The sequence below is a fragment of the Mobula hypostoma genome, chromosome 2 (genome assembly GCF_963921235.1).
Source record: "Mobula hypostoma chromosome 2, sMobHyp1.1, whole genome shotgun sequence".
Taxonomy (NCBI): Eukaryota; Metazoa; Chordata; class Chondrichthyes; order Myliobatiformes; family Myliobatidae; genus Mobula; species Mobula hypostoma.
Genome location: NC_086098.1, coordinates 89,103,289 through 89,130,496, shown reverse-complemented (window position 1 = coordinate 89,130,496; position 27,208 = coordinate 89,103,289). Strand labels below are relative to the sequence as shown.

Genomic DNA, 27,208 nt, shown 5'->3' with positions numbered 1-27,208 from the left:
AATTTTATACTTATCAAACCTAGTATTGTAAATTATGTCCTTATTTGTATGATTAATAATATTTTGAAGCCCCCTTTAAGCATGTTTTTTTTATCATTTGCATCCCAGATCCATTCATTATCAGAGCTATAGCTTTGTAATATTGTAGCTTCTTAAACCAATAGCTTTAGCAGACTATTTTTGCCTGCATTTTGGGTTAAGACTGCATAATGATATAATATAAATAGAAATGATATGAGATGTGTTGGGCTGCATCATCTATTCACATGAGGTTCTGGGAGCAAACAGCCTGCAAATGGGATTCTGCTGAAATAGGGCAGCCCAGAGGTACTGATTGTAGAGCTGTACACACAAAATGCTGGAGCAACTCTGCAGGTCAGGCAGCATCTGAGGAAGGGAATAAGCATTCGATCTTTCAAGCTGAAACTATTCATCAGGTCTGGAAAGCAAGGGCAAAGAAGCCAGAAGGAGAAGGTGGGTAGACAGGGCAACCAGTGCAAGCTTGTAGGTGACAGATGGAGCCAGGGGGAAGGTGGGTGGGTGGAGGAGGGGGAATGAAGTGAGAAGCTGGGAGGTGAGAGGTGGAGCCAGGGGGAAGGTAGGTGGGTGGAGGAGGGGGAATGAAGTGAGAAGCTGAGAGGTGATAGGTGGAGGAGGTAAAAGGCTGAAGAAGAAGAAGGAATCTAATCGGAGAGGAGAATGGAACATATGAGAAAGGGAAGGAAGAGAGGCAGCAGAGGGAGGTGATGGGCAGGTAGGGAGAAAAGAAGAGGTAGCCAGATTGTGGAATGGGAAAACAGAGAGGAGGGAGAGGGGACAAATTACTGGAAGTTAGAGAAATCGATGTTCATACCATTAGATTGGAGGCTGTCAAAACAGAATATGAGGTATTGTGCTTCCAACCTGAGAGAGGTCTCATTGTGGCAGTAGGGGAGGCTGTGGATCGACATATTGGAATGGGAAGTTAAATCAAAATGGGTGCTGCTTCACGCATCACCCATTCCCGACCTCCATTGTTCACTATGCTCTGGTTTTTTTCCAACATCCTAAAGATGTGTGGGTTGGTAGCTTAGATGGCCACTGAAAATAGGCCCAAAAGTATCAGGGAAGGGAAGAGAAGAGGGGTTATTGGTTGTTGATAGAGAAAAGATCTCAGAGGAAATAACTCTGGGAATGGGATTGCTCTGTGAGCCAGAATAGACTCAGTGGGCTGAATGGCCTCCTAAAGTGAAGAGAAAAGTGGAAATAGAGTGAAGTGGAGTGTACTGTACCATAGAAGAGAAAGGCGGATTCAGGAGCTTATAGAACTATACTCTCAGTGGCCACATTATGAGGCACCTCCTGTACCCAATAAAGTGTATGTTCGTGATCTTCTGTTGCTGTAGCCCATCCACTTCAAGGATTGATGTGTTGTGGTGTGTAAGATGATGAGAGGCATTGATCGTGTGGATAGTCGGAGGCTTTTTCCCAGGGCTGAAATGGTTGCCACAAGAGGACACAGGTTTAAGGTGCTGCTGGGGAGTAGGTACAGAGGAGATGTCAGGGGTAAGTTTTTTACTCAGAGTGCTGAGTGCGTGGAATGGGCTGCTGGCAACGATGGTGGAGGCGGATACAATAGGGTCTTCTAAGAGACTTTTTGATAGGTACATGGAGCTTAGTAAATTAGAGGGCTATAGGTAAGCCTAGTAATTTCTAAGCCACATCTCTGTGGGCCGAAGGGCCTGTATTGTGCTGTAGGTTTTCTATGTTTCTGTGTTGTGTGTTCAGAGATGCGCTTTTACCTAGCACTATTGTAACATATGGTTATTTGAGTAACTGTCAGCTTGAACCAGTCTGGCCATCCTCTCCTCTGATCTCTCCACTGAACAAGGTGCTTTCACTACAGAGCTGCTGCTCACTGGATTTTTTTTGTTTTTTGCACCATTATGTATAAGCTTTAGAGACTGTTGTGCATGAAAATCCCAAGAGATCAGCAATTTCTGAGATACTCAAACTGCCCAGTCTGGTACCAAATATCATTCCATGGTCAAATTTACCTAGATGACATTTCTTCTCCATTCTGATGTTTGGTCTGAACAACAACTGACCCTCTCGACCATGTCTGCATGCCTTCGTGCCTTATGCATTGAGTTGCTGCCACATGATTGGCTGATTAGATATTTACATTAATGAGCAGGTGTACAGGTGTACCTAATAAAGTGGCAACTGAATGTATTTTGGAAGCAAATATCACTGTAATGTGACCCCAAGAATCTTCTATGATATCTGACAGGAATCCTAAAAGTATGTAGCTATAGTGGGCGGACAAAGGGTACATATATATGTTCACGTCTGGGACTGGGGACTATGGACTTGAATCATCAACTCTGTTTCTCTTTTCAGACATGCTGTCAATTTTCCTTCTTTTTCATTTTACTTAACAGATTTCCAGCATTGAAGCTTTTTTTTCTCTCTCTACGAAATTCAAGAGAATCTTCTCTCCCAGTAAATTCTTAGAATGTAGAACCACAAGAAGTAGTTCAAGCAAATGAGCACCAAGGCAGTAGTTCCCAAGCTGAGGTCCACAAACCCCTTCTTTAATGGTCTTGGTCCATGGCATAAAAAGGTTGGAAACCCCTGATTTAAAGGGAGGATTAGAGGGACAGGAATGAAAGGCTTTGTTGTCAGAACAAGATGAAACAGATGAGAGAAAGATTTTTGAGAGCAGAATCACAAACATAACCTTGATAGGTTAAATGGTCATTTTCAGTTCAAATGACCACAGAAGAGATAGGAGCAGAATTAGGCCATTCAGCCCATTGAATCTGCTTCGCCATTCAATCATGGCTGAGTTACTATCCTTCTGAATCCTGCTTTTCTGCCATTTCCCCATACCCTTTGTCCCACACCCCACTGATCAAGAACCTATCAACCTCCACTTTTAGATGGTTTATTATTGTCACAGTTACCAAGGCGCAGTGAAAAGATCGTGTCGCATACTGTTCATACAGATCAAATCATTCCACAATACATTGAGGTAGAGCAAGGTGAAAACAGAATGCAGATAATGTGTAACAGCTACTGAGAAAATGCAGTGCAGGTAGGCAATAAGGTGCAAGATCATGAGGTAGACTGTGAGGTCAATGGTCCATCTTATCATCGAAGGGAACCATTCAGTAGTCTCATAACAGTGGAATAGAAGCCATCCTTTAGTCTGGTGGTATAATCTTTCAGGCTCTTGTATCTTCTGCCCAGTGGGCGAGGGAAGAAGAGAAATTATTCAGGGTGGGTGGGATCTTTGATTCTGCAAGCTGCTTTATTTCGGCAGGAAAAACTATAGACAGAGTCCATGAAGGGGAGGCTAGTTTCCATCATGTCCACAACTCTCTGTAGTCACGGGCAGAGCTGTTACCATTCCAAACTGTGATTCATCCAGATAGGATGTTTTCTATGGCACACCGAAAAACATTGATAAGGGTTGACGGAACATGCCAAATTTCATTAACCTCCTGAAAACATTGAAGCATTGATGAGCTTTCGTGGCTGTGGCATCTGCATGTTTAGACCAGGACAAGCTATTGGTGATGTTCTCTCCTAGGAACTCTTTCTGCAGCAGCAGTACAATGCAAGATATAAAGATTATTATATGTTACAGTAAGCATGTATAAAAAAAAAGTTCAAAAAGAGTGCAAAACAGTGAGGTAATGTTGATGGTTTAATGGACCGTTGAGAAATCTGATAGCGGAGAGGAAAGAAGTTGGCCTTAAAGCATTGAATGTGTGCCTTCAGGCTCCTGTACTTCTTCCTTGATGGTAGTAATGAGAAGAGAGCATGTCCTGGATAGTGAGGGTGCTTAATGATGGATGCCACCTTCCTGAACCATCGCTTCTGAAGATGCCATTGATGGTGAAGAAGCTAGTGCTCATGATGGAACTGGCTGAGGCCACCACCCTCTGTAACTTTTTCTAATCCTCTGCATTGGCACCTCCATACCTGAGAGTGATGCAACCCGCCAGAACATGCTCCGTGGTACATCTGTAGAAATTCGCTGGTTTTCGGTGACATATCAAAATGTCCTCAAACTCCTAGTAAAGTATAGCCACTGGCATGCCTTCTTCATAATTGCATCAGTATGCTGGGCCCAGGACAGATCTTTCAGTGGCAGGTGAACTGTAGTGGGTTGATGTTGCCTGGGAGGCTGGAGTTAATGTATTCCATGACCAGCCTCTCAAAGCACTTCATGATGGTGACTGTCAGTGCCACTAGGCAGTAGTTGTTCAGATAGCTTATCCTGTTTATCTTGGATAGTGGGACTGTAGAGTCTCCTGTTCATGAACATAGAACCATAGAAAACCATAGAAACTACAGCACAGAAACAGGCCCTTTGGCCCTTCTTGGCTGTGCCGAACCATTTTCTGTCTAGTCCCACTGACCTGCACACGGACCATATCCCTCCATACACCTCCCATCCATGTATCTGTCCAATTTATTCTTAATGTTAAAAAAGAACCCGCATTTATCACCTCATCTGGCAGCTCCTTCCATACTCCCACTACTCTCTGTGTGAAGAAGCCCCCCCTAATGTTCCCTTTAAACTTTTCCCCCCTCACCCTTAACCCATGTCCTCTGGTTTTTTTCTCCCCTTGCCTCAGTGGAAAAAGCCTGCTTGCATTCACTCTATCTATACCCATCATAATTTTATATACCTCTATCAAATCTCCCCTCATTCTTCTACGCTCCAGGGAATAAAGTCCTAACCTATTCAACCTTTCTCTGTAACTGAGTTTCTCAAGTCCCGGCAACATCCTTGTAAACCTTCTCTGCACTCTTTCAACCTTATTTATATCCTTCCTGTAATTTGGTGACCAAAACTGAACACAATACTCCAGATTCGGCCTCACCAATGCCTTATACAACCTCATCATAACATTCCAGCTCTTATACTCAATACTTCGATTAATAAAGGCCAATGTACCAAAAGCTCTCTTTACGACCCTATCTACCTGTGACGACACTTTTAGGGAATTTTGTATCTGTATTCCCAGATCCCTCTGTTCCACTGCACTCCTCAGTGCCTTACCATTAACCCTGTATGTTCTACGTTGGTTTGTCCTTCCAACGTGCAATACCTCACACTTGTCAGTATTAAACTCCATCTGCCATTTTTCAGCCCATTTTTCCAGCTGGTCCAAGTCCCTCTGCAGGCTCTGAAAACCTTCCTCACTGTCTACAACACCTCCAATCTTTGTATCATCAGCAAACTTGCTGATCCAATTTACCACATTATCATCCAGATCATTGATATAGATGACAAATAACAATGGACCCAGCACTGATCCCTGTGGCACACCACTAGTCAAAGGCCTCCACTCAGAGAAGCAATTCTCTACCACCACTCTCTGGCTTCTTCCACTGAGCCAATGTCTAATCCAATTTACCACCTCTCCATGTATACCTAGCGACTGAATTTTCCTAACTAACCTCCCATGCGGGACCTTGTCAAAGGCCTTACTGAAGTCCATGTAGACAATATCCACTGCCTTCCCTTCATCCACTTTCCTGGTAACCTCCTCGAAAAACTCCAACAGATTGGTCAAACATGACCTACCACGCACAAAGCCATGTTGACTCTCCCTAATAAACCCCTGTCTATCCAAATGCTTGTAGATTCTGTCTCTTAGTACTCCCTGCAATAACTTACCTACTACTGACGTTAAACTCACTGGCCTATAATTTCCTGGATTACTTTTCGATCCTTTTTTAAACAACGGAACAACATGAGCCACTCTCCAATCCTCCGGCACTTCACCCGTAGACAGCGACATTTTAAATATTTCTGCTAGGGCCCCCACAATTTCAACACTAGTCTCCTTCAAGGTCCGAGGGAACACTCTGTCAGGTCCCGGGGATTTATCCACTTTAATTTTCCTCAAGACAGCAAGCACCTCCTCCTTTTCAATCTGTACAGTTTCCATGGTCTCACTACTTGATTCCCTTAATTCCATAGATTTCATGCCAGCTTCCTTAGTAAATACAGACGCAAAAAACCTATTTAAGATCTCCCCCATTTCCTTTGGTTCCGCACAAAGCCGACCACTCTGATCTTAAAGAGGACCTATTTTATCCCTTACAATCCTTTTGCTCTTAATATACTTGTAAAAGCTCTTTGGATTATCCTTCACTTTGACTGCCAAGGCAACCTCAAGAAACTGTTTTCTAATCATGCACACACAACATGGTGGAGGATCTCAGCAGGTCTGACAGCATCTATGGAAAGTCCCGATGAGTCCGAAAGATTTGTCACACTTATTCTGGCTTCTACCACTTCCTTTCCAATTCTGATGAAGGATTTTGGTCCTAAGTGTCAAGTGTACGTTCCTCTCCATAGATGCTTTCTGTCCTGCTGAGTTCCTTCAGCTTTTTATGTCTGTTACTGTGGATTTCCAGCATCTGAAGAATCTCTTGTGTTTCTAATCATGCACTGGTCTTGATATAGTCTTTAAATACTAAGGAAACCTTTGCAATTTAATGTCATTTCTGATGGTTATACTAGCGAAACTGTGAAATGGGAAGTACCCCGTCAGGAACGGCTGCAAACAGCAACCATCCAAATCCTCAGGAAACCTGAACTAAAATAACATTGTTTGCTGAAATTGCCAAAACAAGAATACAAGATGAACAGCCAAGGGTGAAAGTTAAAGTTACTGTTTCTGTTTGCAGGATTATAATGATGAAATCCGCCAGGAGCAGTTGAGGGAACTCTCATACCTAAATGGTTCAGAAGATTCGAGTCGAGGGCGGGGAGCTCGTGGGCGAGGACTCCGAGCACCCCTCCCACCCACTGTGAGGTAAGTCTGCCAGTCTCCTCAGGCAGTCTGTCAGTGTCAGGGATGACTGACCTGCACTCTGGTTTTGTGCTTCTGAAGTGGCCAAGGAAGCCAAAGTTGGGAGGCAGACTCCTTCCACAATTGGGGCTGGAGGTGTGTTCATCCACTGCTTGGACAGGCCCTTTGTACTCCTGATGGACATCTCCTAATTCTCAGTACCATCCAAAAAGTTTCTCCTCCCCTTTGAACTGTCGTGGGCCAGGGAATCCTAGCAGTCGGTTGGTGTGTTGCACTTTTCTGAGGAGGTTAAGCAGAACCTCGAAAAAGCAAAGTGACCAGTTGGTCTCTCAAGCTGCCCGCACAGTTTCTAATTTACCCAGGTACCCCCCATTTCACTGCCCTAGAAGAGACAATAAAGCATTAAGGAAAAAGCATCTGGAAAACTTGATCTACTCAAACGATTGAATACTCTAGAAGATCGCACTGAATATTACACAATCCCATCCTTCCATACGATGCTGTCTTTGTCCTAGTTGAGTAATAGTCGCTGCTGCCTTATGAAGGGGCGTAATCACTGCCCCAGCAACAGGGTCCCTGCATACTGGGAGCAGGAGGAGGACCCAGTGTTCAGAAGGGCCCAATATCTAGAACAGTCCAGTGTCTAGATGGTGTAATATCCAGAATGGTCCAGTGTCTAGAGTGACCCAGTGTCCATAATGGTCCAGTGGCTAGAATGCTCCAGTGTCCAGAACGGCCCAGTGAACAGAATGGCACAGTGTCCAGTAAAGCCCAGTGTTTGGAATAGCCCAGTGTCTACAATAACCCAGTGAAACAGAATGGACTGTGTCTAGAATGGCTCAGTTACCAGACTGACCCATTGTCTAGGGTGGCCCAGTGTCCAGCATAGCCCAGTGCCCAGAATGGCACCGTGAACAGAATAGTTCAGTATTTCGAATGGCCCAGTATCTAGGATAGCTCAATGAACAGATTGGCCCTGTGAACAGAATGACTGAGTGTCTGGAATAGTCAGTCTAGAATGGTCTAGTGAACAGTATAGTTCAGTGTTTAGTGAGGTCCAGTGTCCACAACAGCCCCATGACAAATCTGTGTGTAGATTTCATCAGGAAAAGAGGAATTCATTTAAAAGTTTGTAGGATAGAGTGATGAAAAAGCGTGTTTTATTACGTTGAATAAATTTATTTGGCTTCTGACATTCGATTCTACATGGTATTTGTTTATGTGAGCCTGTGTGTGAACATTGGTGTGCTTGTTTTTGTGTGCATCCGTGCATACATATATGTACAGTATATATGCAATTGTGCATGTGCACATGTGTATGCAAGCATACGGGGTGCATACTCGCCCAGTGGTGCCTTTGTGTGTGATTGAGAACATGTTTTGTGTGTACATGTGAGTGTGTACTTGTGTGAGCATGCTCATGCCTGTGTTTATGAGCGTGTTCATAAACACTAGTAAACACAATGTTCACTCTTTCACACTGAAACAAGCAGCAAGTTCTTCCCTCCCATTTGCCCGTGTGTTGAAAAGTTTTACACACACACAGTCACCCTCTATGGTTGAGATATCTGAGCGGGATATATCAACTAGTCGAGTGGTGTCGTAGCAACAATTTTGCGCTTAGCATGAGCAAGACCAAACAGCTGATTGTGGACTTCAGGAAGGGTAAGACGAGGGAACACATACCAATGTTCAAAGAGGGATCAGAAGTGGAAGAGATTGAGCAATTTCAAATTCCTGGGTGTCAGTATCTCTAAGGACCTAATGTAGTAACAATATATTGATACAGCTGTGAAGAAGGCAAGACTGCGGCTATATTTCATTAGGAGTTTGAGGAGATTTGGTTTGTCACCTAAAACACTCAAAAACTTCTACTGTGGAGAGCATTCTGACTGGCTGCATCACCATTTGGTATGTGAGGGGGGCAGTTACTGCACAAGATCGAAGTATAGTCGCAGAAAGTGTAAAATTAGCACCATCATGGGAACCAGCCTTTGTAGTGTCCAGAACATCTTCAAGGACTGGTGCCTCAGGAAGGCAGCTTCCATCATTAAGGATCCCCACCAACCAAGAGATGCCCTCTTCTCATTGTTACCATAAGGTAGGAGGCACAGAAGCCTGAAGGCACACACTCAGCAATTCAGGAACAGCTTCTTCCCCTCTGCCATCCAATTCCTAAATGGACGTTGACCCATGAACACTGCTCACTACTTTTTTATTTCTGTTTTTGCACTACATATTTTAATTTAACTATTTAATATATGTATATATTATTACTATAATTCCATTTTTCTATATTTATCATGTTATTGCATTGTACTACTACTGTAAAGTTAACAAATTTCATAGCATATGCAGGTGATATTAAACCTGATTCTGATTCTGAATTGATATGTGTCAGTATCTGCACTGGAGTTTGTTGCTACTATTGAGTGTTTTTGGCGTTTAATGAACATAAAATTTCAAGTTAATTTTAATACTTGATGTGGGTGTAATAAATTACCAATTATGTTGCCGGAATTGTTAACCTGTTAATAGTGGGACATAGTTGGTTAAAATCATCACCACAATATTTTATTGGAGATTTAGGAAATCTGAAAAAAATAGAAAATGCTGGAAATATTCAATAGATCAGGCTGGCTGTGTGGAAGAAGATGAGTTAAGTTTTCAGGTCCGAAACCTTTCCTCAGTACATTTCCTTCTTACTTTCTGAACAGGTACTGCCTGACTCTCTGAGCATTTCTAGCATTTTCTATTTCCACACCGTTTCTGGTCATATGAAGGTGAGCTCAGTAAAAGTGATCACTGAAATTCCCGCTGTTCCCGGCAGAATTTCTGTATAGGAAACCTGGCCACCTCATCTGCTCCGGTCTCCATGTGACTCCACACCCTCAAATACTGACCTGCCTCTGAATGGGTTTGTATTTCTCTGTTCTCTCTCCTCCCCTAAACTAGTTTGTGTCCAACAGCGTCCAGGAGTCTAAAAGCACATACTGTATATTTTAGCTTCTTCCCCTCCACTGTCAGATTTCTGAACAGTCCATGACCGAATGAACACTACCTCACTATTCATCTTTTGTGCTGGTTATGTGGTTAATTTTGCAACTTTGAGCATTTTACTGCTGCCACAAAACAAGAAAAGTCGGTGATTCAGATTCTGAGCTGCAGACCAACACTAACTTTCCCAGAATGTAGGTTTGGCCAGTTAATGTCAGCCTCACCAACGCCCCCCATATGTAAACTGTTCCCATGTTCTTTCCAGGGGACGTGCCAGTGCACTTCTTCCAGGACGGGGAATTCCAGTTCCCAGAGCTACACCAGCAGCGCGGGGGGCTCCCCTGCCTCCCCATGCAGGCAGGAGCACCGTAGCACCCCGTGGAAGGGGAGGACCAGGGGCTGTGGGCTATCGACCTCCGCCTCCACCAGAAGAGGATGCCTACGACGAATACGTGAGTACTCAGTGGTGACATTGGGGTGTTGAAATCAAATAGTGCCCTTTGGGAAAACAGGCCCTGCAGATCAGAAGGGCCAGCGTATTGGAGATTGGTACTGGTTTATTATTGTCATATGTACCCAGATACAACAAAAAGCTTTCTTGTTTTACATTGAACAAAAATTATTTTTAAAATTTCATTTCTAGTTCTTTTCTGACTCAACAGCAAAAGGCTATTTGCGAACAAAGGAGGTACTGTATATGTATGAAAGTTACCTTATTAAAGTTACATAGTAAAAGAAACCGTACTTACTCACACCACTCAATATACTACCCGAGGAAAGCACAGGTGACTGTCTGCTTTTTCATTCTCTTTCTCTCTCTTGATGTCCTTGTCTCTATCTTTAGCTCTTAGCATTAGTCACGAACCAGCCTAAGAGAGATTCCCAGTCTAAGAAATTATATGCTTCAGGACTCCTTTTTTATTTCTTGTGACCTTCAGCCTGAACGCACACGACTTAGAAACGGAGACAGCGGGTGTGTATGGAGAAAATATTCTTCACCGGTATCAAATCTTAACGATATGCGTCCGAAGTAGAGACAGAACATAGGTCTGTAAGGGGGAAAAGGACCAATACTGCATTCCAAGATGACACCATTTTGTCTTACAAACCCCCATTTTGCATTACACATTTTAACATGTACCAAGGTGGAATCAAAATTAACTCTTTCCTTACAACCGATTGTTCCAAATAATTACTTTGAGGCAGTAAAAGGAGAGGAGAATGCAGAATATACTGTTGCCAATACAGAGAAAATGCAGTGCAGGTACAAACGTTTGTAGATATATACAGTAAAGTTCAAGGGTGTTGTGTAACTTCATAACATTAAATTAATTCACAGGAAGAGACCGGAGTGCAAAAATACTGGTGTAACTTCAACTTTTACTTTTATTGCATCATGTGGTAGTGTGATGACATTAGCAGTTAATGTATTTTATATATAACTCATAATTAATTATTTAAGCAAACACACAGCTCCAATCTGCTAATTAAATTTTCTGATGACACTACACTGATTGGCCTAATCTCAAATAATAATGAGGCCGCCTACCAAGAAGAAGTCATCACCCTGACACAGTGGTGTCAAGAAAACAACATCTCCCTCAGTGTCACAAAAGCAAAGGAGCTGGTTGTGGATTACAGGTGGAATGGAGACAGGCTAACCCCTATTGACATCAATGGATCTGGGACTGAGAGGGTGAACGGCTTTAAATTCCTCAGCATAAACATCACCGACGATTTCACGTGGTCTGTACATACCGGCTGTGTGATGAGAAAGGCACAGCAGCGCCTCTTTCACCTCAGACGACTGAGGAAGATTGGTATGGGCCCCCAAATTCTAAGAACTTTCTATAGGGGCACAATGACTGGCTGCATCACTGCCTGCTATGGCAACTGTACCTCCCTCAATCGCAGGGCTCTGCAGAGAGTGGTGCAGACAGCCCAGCGCATCTGTAGATGTGATCTTCCCACTATTCAGGACATTTACAAAGACAGGTGTGTAAAAAGGGCCCGAAGGATCATTGGAGACCCGAGTCACCCCAACCACAAACTGTTCTAGCTGCTACCTTCCGGGAAACGGTACCGCTGCATAAAAGCCAGGACCAACAGGCTCCGGGACAGCTTCTTCCACCAGGCCATCAGACTGATTAATCCATGCTGACACAACTGTGTTTCTATATTATATTGACTATCCTGTTGTACATAATATTTCTTGTAAATTACTGTAATTGCACATTTAGATGGAGACGTAACCTAAGGATTTTTACTCCTCATGTATATGAAGGATGTAAATAATAAAGACAATTCAAATTCAAGAACGCATAATCAACTAATAGAAGATTGCTCAAATATTATTGAAATATTCAATACACAGTTAAGGGCACAGCCCGGAGATTAAGAGTTATTCTTTCAGTGTAAGAGAGCTCCATTCGAGAGTCTGGTAACAGCAGGGTAGAAGCTGCCCTTGAGTCTGGGGGTCTATGCTCTTGTGCTCTGATGAAAGAGGGGAGAAGAGAGAATGATACAGATGTGAGGGGTCTTTGGCTACTTGTTTCATTGTCACATGGCTGGGAAATCAACCTGGCTTCCAGTAAAGTAATCGTTCCTTAGTACCGCTCTTCAAACATATATAACTGAAAGGCACACATGCACAGTAGGAACATGTAAATATGAACATCACAAGCAGTGTATACTGTATTGTTACAGGAATCACCCCTTGTAATAATGATCAGTGAGGTACAGAGAATCTGTATTTACCGACAAGTAACTCTCTGCCGCAGGGATAACCATAAGTGAGTTTTGCACAGCTGTCGGTAGTTCATGGAAGGTCTACAAGGGCTGCAAATGGTAAATTGATTAACAACCATGGCTGTAAGTTGTACTATTTCATTCAGTGAGTAGTCTTTACTTTGGGGATTACATTCAAACTCTCCAGTGTCTAATAAAGTAATTGTAAACCCCACATATACACAGCCACAGTAACCACTTGTATAAAATCTGTTTCAAGAGGCAGTTTCCTATGTTTAGAAAATCCTTAACTGGCAATGGGGATTTAAGGGGTGGGGGATGGGTTATGTATTTGGTACTGAGAGGAGTGGTTGTGGTCTTTTCCTTAACTTGCATAGGCTCCATTAAGAGTCTTTGAAGACCACAACCTACAGGTCCAAACAAAACTTTTTGGTCAATAGAGCAATCGTCCTTCCTGCATTAATGGACCACCTACAGTAGGCATCTGAAAGCCCGGGAACAATGCCACCCAAATTCCTTACAAAAGACTTTGAGGATCAGCTGAAAGGACAGATGCACTAACACCAGCATAGTGGAGGAGGCTGATAGGAAAAGCACCTGCACCGTGATAAAGCAATACCAACTCCATTGGGTAAGCCATGTCATCCGGATGTTTATCAGACCCTTTACTCCCAGTTGAAGGAAGGCGGGTTTCATTTGGCGGGAATAGGAAATGCTCCAAAGATAACATCAAAATTAGCCTGAAGAAATTCAACATTACTTCTAAAAACTGGGAAGACATTGCAATCGATACATACTCCTGGAGAAAATCTTGTTCAAGGGAGAGCTGTGCTACATGGGAACAACATCTGCTGTGCCACAGAGAACGAGCGGCATGTGTGAGAGGAGAGACTGAATCAAAAGACCCAACTACTAACCACAGCCACCACTTACTCTTGCCCACACTGCACCAGAATACGTGGATCCTGGATCAGCCTTGACAGCCACATGAGGACCCCCCCCCCCCCATAGACAACCCATGTGGAGAACACCTTACTCGACTCGAGTGATTGCACTGTTGCTACTACCAAGAGGAGGTGATGTTTTATACATCTCATTCTCAGAGGACTAGGTGTGATTTCACTGAATGCATTCAATGCTGAGATCAATAGATATTTTGCCTGAGGATACAGGGATCAGGCAGAACAGCTATGTTAGATCGGAGTAGGCAACCTTAAGCACAAGTGATTTTCTAGCATACGTTATTCATTAATTTGAGGCAAAACATAACTAGATGTATTTAAATGGATAATTCCCGTATTTCAAGTTTTCTATGGCATTTATCTAGCCCATCGCCCGCTCATTAATACATGATCCAGCCCACAGAGACAAAAAGGTTGCCGACCCCTGCGTTAGATTTTACTGATTCTATTGCATGGCTGAACATGTCCAAGAGGAAAAAAGATTAACTTTTTCAGCTATTTATTGTGTTCTTCTTAATATTTAAAATGCTGTAATTTATAAGATCTACATGCAGAAGCTGCTAAAACACCTCTAATTTCTCAGAAATTTATGTAGTTTCAGCATGGCACCAAAATCTTTGACAAACTTCTATAGATGTACGGTGGGGAGTGTCCTAACTGGTTACATCATGGCCTGGTAATGGAAGCATCAATGCCCAGGAACGGAAAAATCTACAGAGAGTGATGAATACTGCCCAGCCCGTCACAGGGAAAGCCCTTCTCCATCATTGAGCACATTTACAAGGAGCACTGCCAGAAAAAAGCAGCACGCGTCATCGAGAACCCCTCCCACCAAGGCCATGCTCTCTTCTCGCTACTATCATTGGGCAGGAAGTACAAAAGCCTTGGGTCCCACACCACCAGGTTCAGCAGCAGTTATTACAATCTGCCAATCACAGATGCTATAAGCAGTTATGCTAGCCACTACACTACCAGAATTAAGATAGACAGAAAATGTTTATCACATTTGTAAGTCACACGACCACCTCAGACAGCTTGTGGTCACCTCATGGCTGCACATCTATTGTGGTTTACCAAACAGAGTTGTAAATTTATGTTAACCACCAGATTGTAGAGCATCCTGTAGCCACCCCTCAAAATCCTAGCTCCATTTTTTTGACCCAGTCTCAGCAGTGGAAATAGCCTCTCACTGTCCGCCTTACCACGTCCCTTTCGTAGCTTGAAGGGTCACTCTCTAACTGCAGTTTGTATGTTTCCCTGACCCTTGAAATTCTACATGGGGCAGCACAGTGGTGTAGCAGTTACAGGAACACTTTACAGCAACCACTGTCTGTAAGGAGTTTGTACATTCCATATAACAATGACAACACAGTAACAGGCCATCTCGGCCCTTCTAGTCCGTGCCGAACTCTTACTCTCACCTAGTCCCACCGACCTGCACTCAGCCTATAACCCTCCATTCCCTTCCTGTCCATATAGCTATCCAATTTAACTTTAAATGACAACGTTGAACCTGCCTCAACCACTTCTGCTGGAAGCTCGTTCCACACAGCTACCACTCTCTGAGTAAAGAAGTTCCCCCTCATGTTACCCCTAAACTTTTGCCCCTTAACTCTCAACTCATGTCCTCTTGTTTGAATCTCCCCCACTCTCAATGGAAAAAGCCTATCCACGTCAACTCTATCTATCCCCCTCATAATTTTAAATACCTCTATCAACCACCTACACTCCAAAGAATAAAGACCAACTTGTTCAACCTTTCTCTGTAACTTAGGAGATGAAACCTAGGTAACATTCTAGTTAATCTTCTCTGTATTGTCTCAATTTTGTTGACATCTTTCCTATAATTCGGTGACCAGAACTGTACACAATACTCCAAATTTGGCCTTACCAATGCCTTACACAATTTCAACATTACATCCCAACTCCTATACTCAATGCTCTGATTTATAAAGGCCAGCATACCAAAAGCTTTCTTCACCACCCTATTCACATGAGATTCCACCTTCAGGGAACTATGCACCATTATTCCTAGATCCCTCTGTTCTACTGCATTCTTCAGTGCCCTACCATTTACCATGTATGTCCTATTTTGATTAGTCCTACCAAAATGTAGCACCTCACATTTATCAGCGTTAAACTCCATCTGCCATCTTTCAGCCCACTGTTCTAACTGGCCTAAATCTCTCTGCAAGCTTTGAAAACCTATTTCATTATCCACAACTCCACCTATCTTAGTATCATCTGCATATGTACTAATCCAATTTACCACCCCATCATCCAGATCATTAATATGTATGATAAACAACATTGGACCCAGTACAGATCCCTGAGGCACACTACTAGTCACCAGCCTCCAACCTGACGAACAGTTATCCACCACTACTCTCTGGTATCTCCCATCCAGCCACTGCTGCGTCCATTTTACTACTTCAATATTAATACCTAACGATTGAACCTTCCTAACTCACCTTCCGTATGGAACCTTGCCAAAGGTCTTACTGAAGTCCATATAGACAACATCCACTGCTTTACCCTCGTCATTCTCCCTGTGACTGTGTGGGTTTCCTCCCAAATTCCGAAAACCTTAGTGTTGGTAAGGTGGGGCCTGCTGTGTTGACGCCAAAAACATGGCGACACTTCCAGGCTGCCCCCAGCACATCCTCAGACTTTTTGGTCGTTGATGCAAACGATGCATTTCTCCATATGTTTGATGTTTATGTGACAAATAAAGCCAGTCTTTACATTTCAGACGTCCTGATAAAGGGTCCTGGCCCAAAACATTAACTGTTTTCTCTTTTCGATATAAGCTGCGTGGCCTGCTATGTTTCTCCAGCATTTTGTGTGTGTTGCTTTGATTTCTGCACAGAGAACACTGAACACATTTCCCGAAAATCAATTTAAACTCCATTGCTCTCAAACCAAATCCCTTGTCAGTAAATCCCTCTGGCTCGTAACCATATCACATGTAACTCCTCTGGTACATTCACATATAAAATGACTGATCTACATATTCACGACACCTCATTAATATGCAAACACCCTTGGCTCATTAACTGATAAATTCCTCTGGTACATTAACATGTAAACTGGCTCATTAATGTGAACCCTGGTTCGTTAATTCCTTTGTCTCGGCAGATGCAACATATGGCTAGAAGCAAATTAACCCAGAATGATCTCCTTCCATATAAAACACACTACTGAAGTGTTGTTTGACTCCAGAAACAGACTGGAAAGAGCTCCTGGGTACAATTGAACAGGTTGCACTGAACTGCCCTTTCCCTCGATGCTGGCCGGCTGCTAAGGAGGCAGTGGCTCAGCTGGTAGAACCACTGCCCAACAGCTCCAGAGACAGGCTTCAGCCCTGACCTTGGCAGCTGCCCTTGTGGATTTTGTACTGGGGGTGGGGTGGGGAATCTTACTGAAACCTTCAACCATCAAATCCCTGAACCAGTGTGAATAATTTCACTCACCTCAACTCAAAGGGGCTCGGCCCGAAACGTCAGCGGTACTCTTTTCCACAGATGTTGCCTGGCCTACTGAGTTCCTCCAGCATCACCTCAACTCTGAACTGATTTCACAACATATGGACTTTAAAAAGATCTACAACTTAGGTTCTCAGAATTACGTATTTATCTGTTTACTTATTTACCAATTTACTTACTGCATAGTTTATCTTATTTTGCACTGTTGTTGTTTGTCAGTCTTTGAAGTTTTTCATTGACTGTTGTATTTACTGTGAATGCCTGCAAGGAAATGAATCTTAAGGTAGAATATAGTGACATATGTGTAAATTGAAAATAAATTTACTTTTGAACTTTACACCTAACAAATATTGAAAGAGCTATATTGACTGTACATGAAAAGGATGTTTCTAGTAGTGGGAGTGTCTAGGATCACAGGGCACAGCATCAGACTAGAAGGACATCCCTTTGGAACAGAGCTGAGGAGGAATGTCTTTAGCCAGGGAGTGATAGGAAACATAGAAACATAGAAAACCTACAGCACAATACAGGCCCTTTGGCCCACAAAGCTGTGCCGAACATGTCCTTACCTGAGAAATTACCTAAGATTACCCATAGCCCTCTATTCTTCTGAGCTCCATATACCTGTCCAGGAGTCTCTTAAAAGACCCTATCATATCCACTTCCACCACCGTCACTGGCAGTCCATTCCATGCACTCACCACTCTCTACGTAAAAAAACTTACTCCTGATATCTCCTCTGTACCTTCTTCCAAGCAGCTTAAAACTGTGCCCTCTTGTGCTAGCCATTTCAGCCCTGAGAAAAGGCCTCTGACTATCCACACAATCAATACCTCTTATCGTCTATCAGGTCACTTCTCATCCTCCATCGCTCCAAGGAAAAAAGGCCGAGTTCACTCAACCTATCCTCATAAGGTATGCTCGTCAATCCAGGCAACATCCTTGTAAATCTCCTCTGCACCCTTCCTATGGTTTCCACGTCCTTCCTATAGTGGGGTGACCAGAACTGAGCACAGTACTCCAAGTGGGGTCTGACCAGGGTCCTATACAGCTGCAACATTACCTCTTAGCTCCTAAACTCAATCCCACGATTGATGAAGGCCAATGCACCGTATGCTTTCTTAGCCACAGAGTTAACCTGCGCAGCAGCCTTGAGTGTCCTATGGACTCGGACCCCAAGATCCCTCTGATCCTCCACACTGTCAAGAGTCTTACCATTAATACTATATTCTGCCATCATATTTGACCTACCAAAATGAACCACCTCACACTTATCTGGGTTGAATTCCATCTGCCACTTCTCAGCCCATTTTTGCATCTTATCGATGTCCCACTGTAACCTCTGACAGCCCTCCACACTATCCACAACACCTCCAACCTTTGTGTCATCAGCAAATATACTAACCCATCCCTTCACTTCTTCATCCATATAAAAACCATGAAGAGTAGGGGTCCCAGTACAGATCCCTGAGGTACACCACTGGTCACTGACCTCCGTGCAGAATATGACCCATCTACAACCACTCTTTGCCTTCTGTGAGCAAGCCAGTTCTGGATCCACAAAGCAATCTCCCCTTGGATCCCATGCCTCCTTACTTTCTCAATAAGCCTTGCACAGGGTACCTTATCAAATGCCTTGCTGAAATCCATATACATTACATCTACTGCTCTTCCTTCTTCAATGAGTTTAGTCACATTCTCAAAAAATTCAATCAGGCTCGTAAGGCACAACCTGCCATTGACAAAGCCATGCTGACTATTCCTAATCATATTATACCTCTCCAAATGTTCATAAATCCTGCCTCTCAGGATCTTCTCCATTAACTTAAGACTCACTGATCTATAATTTCCTGGGCTATCTCTACTCCTTTCTTGAATAAGGGAACAACATCCATAACTCTCCAATCCTCCGGAAGCACTCCTGTCCTCACTGATGATGCAAAGATCATTGCCAGAGGCTCAGCAATCTCCTCCCTCACCTCCCACAGTAGCCTAGGGTACATCTCGTCTGGTTCCTGTGACTTATTATCCAATTTGATGCTTTCCAAAAGCTCCAGCACATCCTCTTTCTTAATATCCACATGCTCAAGCTTTTTAGTCTGCTGTAAGTCATCCCCACAATCGCCAAGATCCTTTTCCGTAGTGAAGACTGAAGCAATGTACTCATTAAGTACCACTGCTATCTCCTTCAGTTCCATACACACTTTTCCACTGTCACATTTGATTGGTCCTATTCTCTCACATCTTATCCTCTTGCTCTTCATATACTTGTAGAATGACTTAGGGTTTTCCTTAATCCTGTCCACCAAGGGCTTCTCATAGCCCCTTCTGGCTCTCCTAATTTCTTTCTTGAGCTCCTTCCTGCTAGTCTTATAATCCTCTAGCTCTCTATCATTACCTACCTTTTTGAACCTTTCATAAGCTCTTTTCTTCTTGACTAGATTTACAACAGCCTTTGTACACCACGGTTCCTCTACTCTGCCATCCTTTCCCTGTCTCATTGGAATGTACCTATGCAGAACTCCACGCAAATATCCCCTGAACATTTGCCACATTTCTTCTGTACATTTCCCTGAGAACATCTGTTCCCAATTTATGCTTCAAGCTCCTGCCTGATAGCCGCATATTTCCCCTCACTCCAATTAAATGCTTTCCTGACATCTGTTCCTATCCCTCTCCAATGCTATGGTAAAAGAAATAGAGTTGTGATCACTATCTCCAAAATGCTCTCCCACTGAGAGATCTGACACCTGACCAGGTTCATTTCCCAATACCAGATCAAGTACAGCCTCTCCTCTTGTAGGCTTATCTGCATATTCTGTCAAGAAACCTTCTTGAATACACCTAACAAACTCCATCCCATCTAAATCCCTCACTCTATGGACATGCCAATTGATATTTGGGAAACTGAAATCTCCCGTCACAACAACCCTGTTATTATTACACCTTTCCAGAATCTGCCTCCCTATCTGCTTACACCCACAGAGACTCCATAGACAATCCCTCCATGTCCTCGTCCTTTTCTACAGCCGTAACAATATCTCTGATCGACAGTGCCACGGCCCACCTCTTTTGCCTCCCTCCCTGTCCTTTCTGAAACATCTAAAGCCTGGTACTTGAAATAACCATTCCTGCCCCTGAGCCATCCAAGTCTCTGTAAAGGCCACAACATCATAGCTCCAAGTACTGATCCACACTCTAAGCTCATCTGCTTTGTTCATAAAACTTCTTGCAATAAAATAGACACACCTCATACCATCGGTCTCTATCACCTGCGTATCCTCCCTCTCGCACTGTCTCCAAGCTTTCCCTATTTGTGAGCCAACCGCCTCGTCCTCTGTCTCTTCAGTTTGGTTCCCACCCCCCAGCAATCCTAGTTTAAACTCTCCCCTATAGCCTTAGGAAACCTCCCCGCCAGGATATTGGTCCCCCTCGGATTCAAGTGCAACCCGTCCTTTTTGTACGGGTCACTCCTGCCCCAAGAGAGGTCCCAATGTTCCAGAAATCTGACTCCCTGCCCCCTGCTCCAGTCCCTCAGCCACGCATTTATCCTTCACCTAACTCTATTCCTCTACTCACTGTCATGTGGCACAGGCAGTGATCCCGAGATTACTACCTTTGTGGTCCTGCTTCTCAACTTCCTTCCTAACTTCCCTATAGTCTGTTTTCAGGACCTCCTCCTTTTTTCTGCCTATGTCATTGGTACCAATAGATGCCACGACCTCTGGCTGTTCTCCTTCCCACTTCAGGATATCTTGGACGCGATCTAAAACATCCCGGACCCTGGCACCTGGAGGCAAATGACCATCAGAGTCTCTTTCCTGCGTCCACAGAATCACCTGTCTGACCCTCTAACTATAGAGTCCCCTATCACTACTGTCTTCCTCTTCCTTTCTCTGCCCCTTCTGAGCCACAGGGTCAGACTGTGTGCCAGAGGCACGGCCACTGTTGCTTCCCCCGGGTAGGCCGTCCCCCCCAGCAGTACTCAAACAGGAGTACTTATTGTCAAGGGGGATAGCCACAGGGGTGCTCTCTAGTATCTGACTCCTGCCCTTCCCCTTCCCTCTCCTGACTGTTACCGGCTTATCTGTCTCCCGAGGCCCCGGTGTGACTACTTGCCTATAGCTCCTCTCTATCACCTCCTCACTTGCCCTGACCAGACAAAGGTCATCGAGCTGCAACTCCAGTTCCCTGACACGGTCCCTAAGGAGCTGCAGCTTGATGCAACTGGTGCAGATGTGGCCATCTGGGAGGCCGGGAGTCTCCCGGACATCCCACATCTTAAACCCAGTACAGTACACCGGTCTCACAGACATACTTCTTGTCTGTATTCTACTCAGGCAAGCTACCTTGCCTCGACCCATTAACGCTGAAGCCCTGATGAGCCAAAGCTCTGTAGGGCTGTCTCCTTTTAAACGCTTCTCGCTGTTCCCACCTGCTGACATCCATGCACTTGCTCATTCGTGCCCCGATCAAACTGCTGAAGAATCTGCAAAATTCATTGTCACAGACAGCTGCAGGGCCAAGTCACTGAGTATATTTGAAGCGGTTGATAGGTTCTTGATTAGTAAGGGCTTTGAAGATTATGGGGAGAAGGCAGGAGTATGGGGTTGAGAGGGAAAATAAATCAGCCAAGATACCTAAGGCCAAATGAACTACTTCTACTCCTATGTCTTCTAGTCTTAATGGTCATGGTGAATTGCATGGAAGGTGCAGGCGTCCTCATGCACCTGCCAACCTTGTCCTTCCAGACTGTCACATCACTCCCCCTCAAATTGTAGCATGCTGATGGGGGGGTTGGGGTAGAGGGAATGGTTGCTGTTGAAACAGGCTGCTCTGTGTACAATGCCTATAAAAAGTATTCACCTTCCTCCCCCCCCCCGGAAGTTTTCATGTTTTATTATTTTACCATATTGAATCACAATGGATTTAATTTGGACAATACGCTGGAGGAATTTAGCAGGTCGGGTGGGCAGCATCCGTGGAAACGAACAGTCAACGTTTCAGGCCAAGACCTTTCGTCAGGACTGAAGAGGGAGGGGGCAGGGGGGGATAAAGAAGGTGGGGGGAGGGTGGGAAGGAGAAGGCTGGTTGGTGCCAGGTGAAAAACCAGTAAGGGGAAAGATAAAGGGGTGGGGGAGGGGAAGCAGGGAGTGGATAGACAGGAAAGGTGAAGGAGGAACAGGGGGAAGCACAATGGGTAGATGAAGGAGGCGGAACCATGAGGGAGGTGATAGGCAGTTGGAGGAGGGGGCAGAGTGAAACTGGAATGAGGGAAGGGAGGGAGAGGGAATTACCGGGAATTGGAGAATTCAGTATTAAATTAATTGGATTTAATTTGGCTGTTTTTGGGCACTTATCAATAGAAAAGACTCGTGTAAAAGTGAAAATTGGTCTACATTTCTATGAATTGATCTAAATTTTTACTATTATTAAGCACAAGATAATTGATTACATAATTACTCACTCCCTTCAAGTCAGTGTTTAGTAGATGCGCCTTTGGCAGCAATTACAGCTTTGAGTCTGTGTGGATAGGTCTCTATCAGCTTTGCTCATCTTTACACTGTAATTTTTCCCCATTCTTCTTTACAAAACTGCTCAAACTCTTGTCAGATTACATGGGGATCATGAGCGAACAGTCCTTTTCAAATCCAGCCACAAATTCTCAATTGGATTGAGGTCTGGACTCTGACTTGGCCACTAAAGGACATTAACTTTGTTGTTTTTAAGCCATTCCTGTTTAGCTTTGGCTTTATGCTTGGGTCATTATTTTCTGTGAGATTTTTGCATTCAGCCAATTAGCAAAACTATGGGGACATTTTAGTCACGTAGGAAAGGTTATTCTCTTTCTTCTCAGTAACATCCCAAAGCAATTCTCATTGGCATGTCACCTGGCAGTCAGACTATTATGTCAGCAAATACAACATGCACTTTATACATTGTAAGGACTCAAAATGCAAAAATACACAAGGCCAGCCATTCCCCTACACTTTAAAAAAAATTCAAAGTTCAGATCAAAGTAAATTTATTATCACCTACAACCCTGAGATTAATTTTCTTGCAGGCATTTACAGAAAACAGAAAGATGCCAGAAAAACCTAGAAATATCACAAAGGAACTGACACACCTTGCTCAGGGACTGTTTGTCTGACACCCATCAAGGGAGAGGCAAAGCAACATCATGCCTGGACCACCAGACTCAAAAGCAGTTACTTCCCCTAAGCCGTCAGGCTGATCAGCACCTGCACCCATTAACCCACCCCACCACCACTACGTACACTTCACCCAGAATCACTTTATGTACATACAATCAGACTGTGTATATAACAGTTACTTGTACATTGTGTTTTACAGGATTGCTTTTATATTTATATTTATTGTGCTTTTATGCTTATTGTTTGTTTTTTATGTTGCATCAGATCCAGTGTAACATATTGTTGTCCATTACACTCGTACTGACAATAAAAAATCTTGAAGAAAGGAATACAGTAGAATTTTAGAAATGCTATGCATAAACAGACAAACAACCAAAGTGCAGAAGAAAGTGTACAAATAAAAATAATACTGAGAACATAAGTTATACAAGGTCCTTGAAAGTGTTTCTGTATGTCGTAGAATCAGTTCAGATAATCTTCAGGTTATTTCTTATTCAACAAACTTGATCCCTCTGTATGCCGGGTGTGCAATGAGGGGCAGGAGTACGATCGCATTGCTCCCCAACATGTTGTAGCATGGATGGGGTAAGAGGAAAATGGTCAGGGTGGTCACTGATGAAGCTGGCCTGCGTTGCCCTCCGTAGCATGCCATTTACCGTGTGCTGTTGTTTCCCACACTCATCCAGGGTAGGTGGAGGGTGATTCATTCATGCTCCTGGCCTGTGGTGGGAAGGCTTTGGTGAACCAAGAGATGAAACATGAGATTCTTGTATCCATGGTGACGACGTCAAGGAAGGTCATGTCGAGAGGAAGATAAAAGCAAGGATGTACTGCTGAGGGTTTCGTCAGACCTCATTTGAAATATTGTGAATAATTCTGAACCTCTTACTGAAGGAAGGATGTACTGGCACCGGAAACACAAAATACTCGGCAGATGCTGGGGCCAAAGCAACACGCACAACACACTGGAGGAACTCAGCAGGTCAGGTGGCATCTTAGCGCGTTGTGTGTGTACTGGCACCGGGGAAGGTCCAGAAGAGATTCACAAGAATGATCCCAGGAATGAAAGGTTTAACGTATGAGGACTATTTGATGTCTCTCGGCCTGTACTCAGTGGATGAGGGAGGAATCTCATTGAAACCTGCCGAATATGGAAGGGTCTAGACTGAATAGACGTGGAGAGAATGTTTTCATTAATAAGAGAGTTGAGAGTCTGAGGGGAAGGGTACTGGAGGTAGAGTCAAAAGTGTTTTTAAGGAGGTAGTGAATAAATACTTGAGAGGAAAAGGACAAGGCTAAGAGGAAAGGATGGAGTAGAAGTAGCTCACATGAAGAGTGGTCTGAAAATAGAAGGCCCTCATCCTGCTATCTATTGTTTCGTTCTATAACTCTTGTTTGAACCAAGCTAATGCTCTTTTTGTCAACACTGGGTCTTGCATTAGGATTTTTAGGGATTGGTGCCGATCATTCAGATTCAGGTTCACATATTCTTTCACAACATAAAGTGAGAAAATATTCATTTTCGTTAGCAACCAACGCTTCACAAGGATGTGCCGAGGGCAGCCTGCAAGTGTCACCACATCCGGCGCCAGCATAGCACGTCTGCAACATTCAGAACGACAAACCAAGCAGCATCAACAACATCAAAACAAAGCAAGACAACAACAACAAAACAATCCCCTTTTCTACCCCCCACCTCACACACAGGGACAGACCTCCAAACCGAGTACAGGCCTCCTCCGGGACTCCCGTTCTCGACCCCGGACTCTCAGACTTGCAGACATCTGGAGACCAGCTTTGGGCTTTGCCCCACTTTTTCCCCATCACAGGCCTTGACTTCTTAATGTGAAACATAGAGCTGTATAGCACCATACAGGCCTCGTGCTTGGATTCAATTATTCAGGCTTTTTCCAAGGGTGAATTCCAAGATCATGTGACTGTTAATACAGAGACACAAGAGAGTGCCAGATAAAGGGTCTCAACCCAAAATATCGACTGTTCAATTCTCTTCATCAATTTGCCTGACCTGCTGAATTCCTCCAGCAGCTTATTACCTGCTTATTATGTCTATACTGTATCAGGGCTCTGAACCACAAAGTTCCCTTTATTGCAACACACACAAAATGCTCAAGAAACTCAGCAGATCAGGCAAATTGAAATCAGAGTGACCAGGTCAGAGGCAACTGGCAATCCGGTTCAGCTTGCTGCTCCACAAGGTTTACTCAACTCTGTGCTGGACTGAAGCTGTGGACTTCTGGATCAGCTGCAGTGATGCCTGGCTTTCTGGCGGGGTTTGCTCGTCTCTGTCCCGACTGAGGCTGTGGTCTGCAACTTGTGGACTTCTGGATCGGGTGCAGTGATGCCTGGCTTTGTGAAGTTCAGTTCTGAATGCTAAGGAGCCCACAACAAAATGCTGCAGGAACTCAGCAGGCCAGGTAGCATCTATGGAAAAGACTAAACATCTCGGCCCGAAAAGTCAGCTGTTTACTTTTTTCCATAGATGCTGCTGGCCGACTGAGTTTCTCCAGCATTTTGTGTGTGTTGCTCTAGATTTCCAGCATCTGCAGATTTTCTCATGTTTGTAAGTTCTGAATGCTTTTTGCTTTATTTTATTGTTTGCACAATTTGATTTTCTCTCTCCCTCTCACTCTCCCTTGCCCTCGCCCTCTCCCTCTTCTCTCTCTCTCTCTCTCTCTCTCTCTCTTTCTTTCTCATTCTCTTTTTCTTTCTCTCTTTCACTCTTTCTCTCTGCCCACATCCCCACACTGGGTGTTTGATGGTCAACTTTTGTTTTTAATGGATTCTTTTGGGGCTCTTTGTTTCATAGCTGCCAGTAAGGAGATGAGTCTCAAGGTTGTGTAAAGTATACATACTTTGATAATAAATGTATTTTGAAGTTTGAGCATTGCCACAGATGCTGTTAAGTTGGACCTTTGGACCTTTGACCTGCTGAGTTCCACCTGCATTTTGCTAGTGGTATCGGTCTTGGTTTATTATTGTCAGCTACAGTGAAAAGTTTGTCTTGCATACTGTTTGTGCAGATCATGTCATTACACAGTGCATTGAGCTAGAATAAGGTCAAGCAATAACAATGCAGAATAAAATGTAAAAGCTACTGGAAGAGTGCAGTTAAGGGTAAGATCTTAGGAAGTAGATTGTAAGCCAACGAGTCCATCTTTTGAACAAGAAGTCCATTCACGAGTCTAATTAAAAGTGGGATAGGAGCTGTCTTTGAGCTTGGTAGTTTATAGTTTTCAGGTTTTTATACTGTATCTTCTGCCCAGTGGGAGAGGGAAGAAGAGAGAGCATTTGAGGTTCCAGCATCTGCAGAATCTCTTGTGCCTCTTTACTGCTGCTTTTATGATTTGCCCTGAAGTGATTTTACACAACCTCAGGAGGTGGCTGAATAATCATCTCATTAAACTATCAGACGGATCTCTTAGACAGTAAATAGATCTGAGAAAAGTAGCAGTGTTGCATTGAAGATTCTCAGTCGAGAAAGAATGAAGATTGCATTAAGATAACACTTGCCACAGCCTCAGGATGTCCCAAAGGCAAAACTCCCTCCCTGCACCAGACATGTACTTCTCCTTAGCACGCTGTATCACTCTCTCACCAGAGCAGTCCCGAATGTAACACTCTATCACTGTAACACTCCCTCATGTAACACTCTCTCACTCAAACTCTCCCTCACTGTAACACTCCCTCAGTACTGATCTCCCTCACTGTAACACTCCCTCAGTACTGATCTCCCTCACCGTAACTCTCCCTCAGTACTGATCTCCCTCACCGTTACACTCCCTCAGTACTGATCTCCCTGACTGTCACACTCCCTCAGTACTGATCTCCCTCACTATAACACTCCCTCAGTACTGATCTCCCTCACTGTCACACTCCCTCAGTACTGATCTCCCTCACCATTACACTCCCTCAGTACTGATCTCCCTCACTGTAATCCTCCCTCAGTACTGATCTCCCTCACTGTAATCCTCCCTCAGTACTGATCTCCCTCACCGTTACACTCCCTCAGTACTGAT

At 43.9% G+C, this 27,208-nt stretch overlaps 1 protein-coding gene across 2 annotated transcripts in view; it reads left to right on the top strand.

Moving 5' to 3' along the window:
* Positions 1-27,208, top strand: part of khdrbs2 (KH domain containing, RNA binding, signal transduction associated 2) — a 521,774-nt gene that overhangs the window by 346,132 nt on the left and 148,434 nt on the right. For both annotated transcript variants that reach the window (XR_010016971.1, XM_063040191.1), the window contains exons 5-6: positions 6,700-6,827; positions 10,087-10,273. Coding sequence is in view for 1 of the 2 variants with exons in the window: in XM_063040191.1 (XP_062896261.1) it covers positions 6,700-6,827; positions 10,087-10,273 (315 nt within the window). In the remaining variant the exon portion in view is untranslated. The remainder of the gene's footprint in view (positions 1-6,699; positions 6,828-10,086; positions 10,274-27,208) is intronic.